This window comes from Triticum aestivum, chromosome 1A, assembly GCF_018294505.1.
Source record: "Triticum aestivum cultivar Chinese Spring chromosome 1A, IWGSC CS RefSeq v2.1, whole genome shotgun sequence".
Classification (NCBI taxonomy): domain Eukaryota; kingdom Viridiplantae; phylum Streptophyta; class Magnoliopsida; order Poales; family Poaceae; genus Triticum; species Triticum aestivum.
In genome coordinates this window covers 518309602-518317751 of record NC_057794.1, presented here as the reverse complement: position 1 = coordinate 518317751, position 8150 = coordinate 518309602, and the positions used below count along the sequence as shown (strand labels likewise).

General features: G+C 47.0%; 1 protein-coding gene across 1 annotated transcript; it reads right to left on the bottom strand.

The window, feature by feature from the left end:
* Positions 1-2169: 2169 nt before the first annotated feature.
* Positions 2170-6499, bottom strand: LOC123061953 (putative rRNA methylase YtqB). Its single transcript, XM_044485243.1, has 6 exons — positions 6208-6499; positions 6070-6133; positions 5748-5940; positions 5169-5242; positions 4914-5069; positions 2170-2738 (listed from the first exon to the last, which is right to left on the bottom strand). The coding sequence occupies exons 1-6, from the start codon at positions 6374-6376 to the stop codon at positions 2615-2617; spliced, it is 780 nt and encodes a 259-aa protein (XP_044341178.1). The 5' UTR covers positions 6377-6499; the 3' UTR covers positions 2170-2614.
* Between the last annotated feature and the right edge of the window lie 1651 nt (positions 6500-8150).

Genomic DNA, 8150 nt, shown 5'->3' with positions numbered 1-8150 from the left:
GAGGCGGATCGCGGCGGCGGGCGGGTGATCAATCCGATCGCGCGCGAGCTCGGGGACGCCGCTCGGTGGAGGCGTGGTGGCGGCGGAGTCCGAGATGAAGCCGGCGGCGGCGGTCAGCAGGGCGGCTATGATTGGCCGCTGCATGACGCGAGGCCGCCGGGTCGGGATGATGCAGGAGTCCCGGTCGGAGCAGGGCGGTGACGGGCGGGCCGGCGTACGAACGGCGGCGGCGAAGGGCCGCCACGTGATGCGAGGCCACCGGGTCGGGGCGACCGCGGGTTGACGCGCGGACGACGCGCGAGGCCGCCGGGTCGGTGAAGAAGCCGCCCGATCACGCCGGTGTTGGAGTAGAGGTGCACGGGGTCGACGGCGGCGGTGGGCGACGCAAACCAGATCACATAGACCGGAAAACCAAAAAGTATACGCCGATCAAAGCGACCGACGAGAAAGAGAAAACCCGGATCAAAGAATCGGGAAAAAAAGACTCTCTAGGGCAGCCGGTCAACACGACCGGCGGACGAACACTAGGTACGGGCGGCGCGGCCCCCAGCGGCAGTCATGGAGGCCGACCGCCCCGGGGGCGGCGCGCGGGTGCGGAAGCGGCGACGGTTAGGGTTTAGAACCCGGAAACTGATACGATGTTAGAAGGGAGAGAGGTGTTTGGTGGAATTATTCGTTATATTGCTTGAGCCTCGTGGGCATATATATATAGGCGTACATGATCTACTTGAAATACAAGGCAAACCAGAATATTTACTAGTCTAACCTATATTTCCTAATACAATCACGTTACTCAACAATCAGCACCAGATAATTAGCATTTTTCTTACCCATTCTCTTCAGAGTCCATTGTATACCAACTGTATGATTATGTAGTAAATAATCTCTATTTCTTTTGTCATTTCTATAAGGTATTGTCATCCATTGTCATTTTGATGGGAAAAAACCTTATTGGTACATGAAGATTTTAGATACTAGATCAATTGTTTTTTTGAAAAAATCCACAAAATTTTGCCAACCATTGCGTCCTTCATCCAGGGCGACGAGGAGCTGCACAGCAGAGAGGTGCCGCCGCCTGGGCAAGGCAAGGATAGGCAATGGGTCGATGCAAAGCAGGAAAAATACGGCACCAGATTCAGCTAGCATTTGCCCAAGTCATATGATGGATGGACTTAGATGGAGATGTGACGACCCCAAAAGCTGTCAGGGAGAGTTTCATCATCATAAGGTCACATTTGCTTTGGGTGGGAGGCTCCAACCCCTCCTCGAGATCAGATCACCGCCTCATGTTCTGTATGACAGACAGTTCTACAGCCTGTTCTGTTAGTAACTAACCACATACAAGTGTGTGAATCCTGTGCCGTCAGAGAACATACAAATCCGGAGCATAATGCTGCACTTAGTAGGATTGCATAGTGACAGAGTGCAGTACTAACTCACCTAGGAAACCCCAAAGGTAGTGTTGCAGAAAGAGCCATCAGTGAGCATGGGCAACAGAAACAAGACGAGAGAAGAATTCAAATGAGCAAGTGTGTCAGCTCCTTTTGAATTCGAAGTGAACAAAGGCAAAAAGAAAAGAGAGAGAGAGAGAGAGAGAGAGAGAGAGAGAGAGAGAGAGATAGAGAGAGAGAGAGAGAGAGACCAGGTTCAGATTTGCTCGGATTCACCTGATGAATCAGGTGTACCATATGGCGACCCAAGTTGCCGCTGAGCTTTTCATCACAACGGTGGTCTCTTTTTAGAGTGTTTCAGCTATGAGACCTACGCGCTAGCCAACTGCGCCACCACCCCACTTGTTGTCCTGGAAGCGAAACAAACATCCTTATACAGATCTGAGGATAATTGCCATATTTTGCTCTTGTTTCTGTAACATGTTTCCTGACATATACCACTTCCCTTCCAAGGCCGGCCGAGAGCTACATCGATTTAAATACTTCTTCCGATCATGCACTTTAAAAGCAACATGCATAATTTTCTACTAGTTCTTCGACCGTGCATGGTGAATTATAGAGGGACTTTTTCGTATTGGAGTCAAAGTTCAGTTTAACCATGGATGCCGATCAAGTTCTGTAAATTCTGTACGCAAATACCTTCTTGGAATTATTCAAATATAAGGTATTAATAGACCAATACACAGACAGATAAAAGAAGAACACGAGCGCAGCGCCATTCTACCAACATGATCGTGTTTCCAACTTCCAAGGACTGCAGGCTTACGGCGTGTCAATATTCAGGATATAGACATACAGTTACGCAACACCACAAAACTTCACAGACATTGCATCAAGGTTCAGGTACTTGAGTACTGGCAACTTCACTGAAGATAGTTAATCCAGGGGTTGCACATGAACAGCCAGACGCAGAACACCTTAGTGCCGATATTTTGGTGGAGTAATCCTTGGGAGCAATCACCAGAACACCTTAATCATTCGGTTACAGCTAACTGTAGCAAAGATAAATAAATAAACAGCTAACTGTAGCATTTACATAATTTCCTTCTCGTAACCCATAACCATAACCAGAAATTCAGGATCGCAGTACGCGTTGTGGCATTTCATTCATCACGAACCGGAACAGGGAGTCTCAAACTTGTGGAGCTTCAGTGGGACTGCGATCATTTCTTGTGCAGAAGAACTAGTACTGGAGCAACTGGCCTATTGATCATTTCAAACTTGCAGCTCACCCATGCATCAGCAGGCAAGCTTGACGCAAATGATTCAACAATATCGAGTTCATCCCTACAGATAAGAAAGCGATGAAGATGAATGGATTCAGTCTTAAGTGATAGTTGATTGGAGTTTGACATTAAACAACAATATTCTGATGGCATCTTACAAGCAAGCCTATAATCAAATATTATTAACCGCCAAATACCTACGCTACAAAAAAATTCCATCGTCATGATGAAGGATGGCCGATCCACCTTCTTCTGGCTAGATACTTAGCGTCATCAACTACCGGTAGCTGCCGCTTTTCCAAATATTTTCTCTCACTCAACTGAGCCTAATATTTGGGTACCCTCAGTCATGTCTGACAGTGTATATCTAATGTGAGGAATCGCATAACCAACATGGCCTCCCTCCAATTGCAGTCTCTCTTGTCTTTGTTGCAGTGTAGAAAGAGAATGGAAGAATTGACAGTTCTATTCATCCGTTGACAGTGTACATACAACAAGGCATGCATGCCGTTAACCACTAACAACCTTGGCTAAACTCTAGCTAACAGCCCTACAGACTAAGGTGCAGATCATGTGCAGTAGAACGTGCAACAGATCGTGTGCATGTGGGTGTAGCTAGTCCTGAGGATGCGTTCCAACATGCAGGACTTCCAGTTTGAGCTTGCTACCGACAAATGCTTCCTCAAGCATGCCAGGGCCGGCCCTGTGTTTTGGGAGGCCCTAGGCGAACTGGACGACATGGGCCCCCAAGTCAAAGAACCCTTCAGTGGTTGAATTTTCAGATCACTTTCTTTCTTTCTTTCTTTCTTCTCCCTTTTTAGCACCCGACAAATGCATCTTAGGCAACATGACAGGCTAATGTCCTAAAATTACGAAATAAAGAGTATGCAAAGAATTACAAATTTATAGATCGGATGATCGGAACCCTAGACATGTATACAGAATGGCAGAAAATTAGGATGGTTGAATACAATAATGTGAAAGATTGAATTAGAAAATTATACATCAAAAATTTGAAACTTCATGGGATGAATCATGGATGGATAGTAGAATAGACAGACTAAAAAACTACTGAAAATCTGAAATTGGGGGATGGATCATGGATGAATAGTTGAATAGACGTACTAAAAAACTACTGAAAATCTGAAATTGAGGGATGGATGGATGGATACGTACTGAATCGGCCGTCACATATGTATAACGTATTGCCATATTGCCGGAAGGCCGGATTGCCGGAATGGCGGACTGCTGCGCGCGGCGGCGACAACAAGCGGCCGAGGCGCCGAGCGAGGAGCGACGGAGGGACGGGCCGATGAGACGAGGAAGACAGAACCAACGAGCGACGAAAAAGAAAAGACAGATCAATTGATCGATTTGTTTTGCACGTACGCATTTCAATCAGTCTTTTGCGGCTGTGACTTGCGTGCGCCGATGCTCAGCTACCTAGTGATCTGAAGGACCGAGCCCATCTCGTATTTTCTTTCATAATTTTTCCCTTTATCTATTTTCTTCTCGCTATACTATATATTAACATCCATACCTGCGACAAGTAATTCGGAACGGAAGGAGTATGTGTACTTCATCATAGCCCCCTCCCAGCCTGGGCCCTGGGCCGTCGCCCCTCGGGCCATACCCTAGGGCCGGCCCTGAAGCATGCCTACAACCTCCTCATGCACGAGGAGGCCATAGATCCAAATGCCGCCTCAATTTGGGAAAGCAAGGTGCCGAACAAAGTCAAGGGCTTTGGCTGGCTACTATTCTGCAATCGCCTCGACACCAAGCTAAACCTCCACCACAAGCACATTGTGGACTCAAGCTCCTGCCCGAGATGCCAACTACGCACCTATTCCCCCACTACCCCTTTGCCACACGGATTTGACAACGCCTAGGTGTCAATCTACATCAACAGGATATCAATACTATTTGGGAGGTGCAGACGCCTATATACCTCTAACAGCAACAGTGTGGCATGCCGCACTCATCGACGCCCTATGGAAGATTTGGGATGCAAGGGATCGCGCACCTTCCGTGATCGTTGCATCGATTTACTAAACCGGCTGACAAGGTAGCCGCCGATTAAGGCTATACCTTTCTTCTCGTCTACTCTGATGATGTAACTAACTAGCCTCGGCCATCTATTTCAGGTGCAGGCCACACTGGCAATCAGCAATTACTGAAAAACCCAACAAACTAGCAATCACTGACACAATATTAGCAGTTGCGAACTGATATTTACCTTCCACCCAGATGCCCAATGTAGACAAGGACACTTATGAGTCCCCCTGAGCTAACAATTCTGCTGGCAGCTTGCAGTGCCAGCTCAGTTGTCTCAGGTACTGTTATTATTGTTTTATCTCCTCCTGGAAGGTAGCCCAGATTGAATGCTACAAGCCTAAAAGTACCATGTTTAAGATCACAGTTACTTGAACTGCTGATTTCAGGATAACAGAATCATATAATTAAAACCAATGAAGTAAAATAACTTGATCACCTGACAGGAGAATCTTTTGGAACAATATCCTCCATTCTACTGTGACACATTGCAAACAACTCGACTAGCTCCATCTGAAGAAAAGAAAACTAGAGTTCAGCCAGAACATGACACAAAAGTGAGGTTTGATGAGAATGTCGTAGTGCAAACCGAACGCTAGCTTGGTGGCTAGAGTTTACTGGGGTAAACTCACCCACCCGTGTTCAATCGACGGGGTGTGCTATCTGCATTAGATTTGCAGAGATGACTCAAGTTCTACCTAATAACATACAGTTAACTAGTTAAGGGAGGGAATTTTCAATTAGAATGTCGTGGTGGGTCTTTTTTTTTCCTTCTTCTTCCAAATGGTAAGATCCAAGCAAAATATCAAAATGAGAACACTTAAGACTAAGAATAGTGGCGCTTGGCGAACTTATGTGAGTATAACAACATATTTAATCATGTACACGGTTTTATGTTTCTTCATCTTTCGTCTCTTCGTAAATTCTCTCTTTATCAAAGGAAACTCATAAGAGAAGCCACATTGTGTAGCCCTCAAACAGACCAGCAACAATGCTAAGTTGCTTCAAATGCACATACCTCGCGACTGTCGACGGCCATTTTCAGAAAAGAGGCGGTGCTATCTATCGCGGAATCTTGGATGTCCATCCCGTAAACACGCCCTCTGCCGGTGTCATCGGACACCATCTTCAGCAGAGCAAACGTATCATTCCCGTTCCCACAGGTGGCATCGACCACCGTGTCTCCTCTCTGAACGATACTCCTCCACACCCTAATAATCAGGTAACAGCGTAACAACAGTTAGAACGAGAATGCTGCCCTGCCCTGCTGCTAGAACGCCACTCGGGTTGGGGGGGAAATGTGTTTAATTTCAGCAACGGGAAGGAAGCAGAGTGCCTACGCGTGGGCTACCTCGGTGGCCTTGCGCTTGCCGGCGACGAAGCCCACCACCGCCTCCTCCGGCCCTGCAACCAATCCCGGTCACGACGTCGCACGGCCGGCACGCGTTATTGAAGGGGGAAGAATAGATAATACGAACCTGCGGCGGAGAGCGGGTCGGCGAGCTGCGCGGCGGAGAGGTGCCGCCGCTTGGGCAGGACGAGCGGAGGGGATGGGGTGAAGCTGGGGATTCGTCGGAGAGGAGATGGAGTCTGGGAGCGGCGGAGGAGCAGCGAGAGCGGAGGGCGCAGCAGTGACGGCGGAGGCATGGCTGCTGCGGTGGCGGCGGCGGCGGCGGAGGAGGAGGAGACCGTGAGGATTGGTATTGGTACCCAGCAGACGCAGCAAAAAAAAAAAGAGAGAGAGACCAGGTTCAGACTTGCTCGAGTCAATCTGATGATTCAGATGTGACTTGCAAAATCCCACGCCTAAAACGCCCGCGGCGCGTCCGCGAGCAGTGGCCGGACACGCCTCAAAAAATACATTTCACATCTGAAAATCTTAAATTAGAAACCTTAAATTCATATTATTACATGCAATGTGAAACCTAATCTAAACGTAGCTCGCCCGGTGCTGCTCCCCACTCGCCCGGCCCCACCCTGGCCATGTTCGACGGTCGGCTGCGCTTCTCAGAATGTGGTTTGGTCGTTGATCCGGCAACGGAACCGAGCAGACCTAGACGGCGGGAAGGGCAGCACGCCCCTGATCGAGGGGGCGTCCATCATGATGGCCCCATCTTGACAACGGCCTGGTGACCTCGCGTCGGAGTACGGTGCGAACCCTAACCCTCAATCCCCTTTCTCTATTCGTTGGTTCTAAACAAGGGGGCGATGATAGTGCGGGAGTTGATGATGTTGACTTCGAAATCTTCCTGTGCTAGGACCACTTGAGGAGCTATTCTTAGATGAACAAGTCTTATGTTGATGGTTCGACCGACACATTTGGTCGATGTGAAGTAGACACCTAGTCTCCACTATGGTTGAAGGGTTTCTTAGAAGAACTTGGACATGATACGTGTAAAATCCAAATTTGGTTTCTTCCCGGCATGAATCTGGATGTTTGTTTGAGGATCATGAACATAGATGAAGATTGTCTCAGTATGACTGCAGTAGGGCCCAAGTTCCAATTTTTTAAGTTGTATGTGCACCAAGCTGACCTGTACAGTGATCTTCATTTCGATTATGTTTGCATTATAGGCTCACCATCACTAACAAAAGTTTTGAGCCCTCAAAAACCAATGATTTCTGCACAGAATTCCATGAGGAGTCCTAGGTTGAAGACGATGGTAACAAAGGGCAACTTGATGTATGAACAGGGGCTGCAGTGGTAGAACATCCAATAATATTGGACAAAAAGGGAGGTGATGTAAAAGAGTACCCATTGCAGAGGACAAAGAAAGTGACATGGATGGCAGTGATGATAGTGACTATGCAGATCAGGTTGATTGAGACAATGACATCGACAAAGATTATGATGATTTGTTTCTAGAGTGGGTCAATGAGGAGCCTCAAGATATTAAAGCAAAAAAGACAAAGGAGCATCACATTGATTCTGACTATGATTATGATGATCTTCAGCTCCCAACTTTAGAAAATGAGGAAGAAGAGTCAGATCATGAAGTGGTTTGGAGAAAGGAAAAAAGAAGAAAAATAAGAATGTAAAGCTTAGGACATTCGAACCAAAGGACATGATTGCTCCCACATTTGAGATAGGGATAGTGTTCCGTAATTGTTGATCTCAAAGCAATCCAAGAGTATAGTATCCAGAATAGTGGTGCTATCAAGTATGCCAAGAATGATAAGCAAAGGATCAAGGCACACTATGAGGAAAATTGTCTGTGGTATCTATTTGCAGCTCCTGACAGTAGGAATCAGAGTTATGTGGTGAAAACTGTTGGAAATATGCCCTAGAGGCAATAATAAATTGATTATTATTATATTTCCTTGTTCATGATAATCGTTTACTATCCATGCTAGAATTGTATTGATAGGAAACTCAGATACATGTGTGGATACATAGACAACACCATGTCCCTAGTAAGCC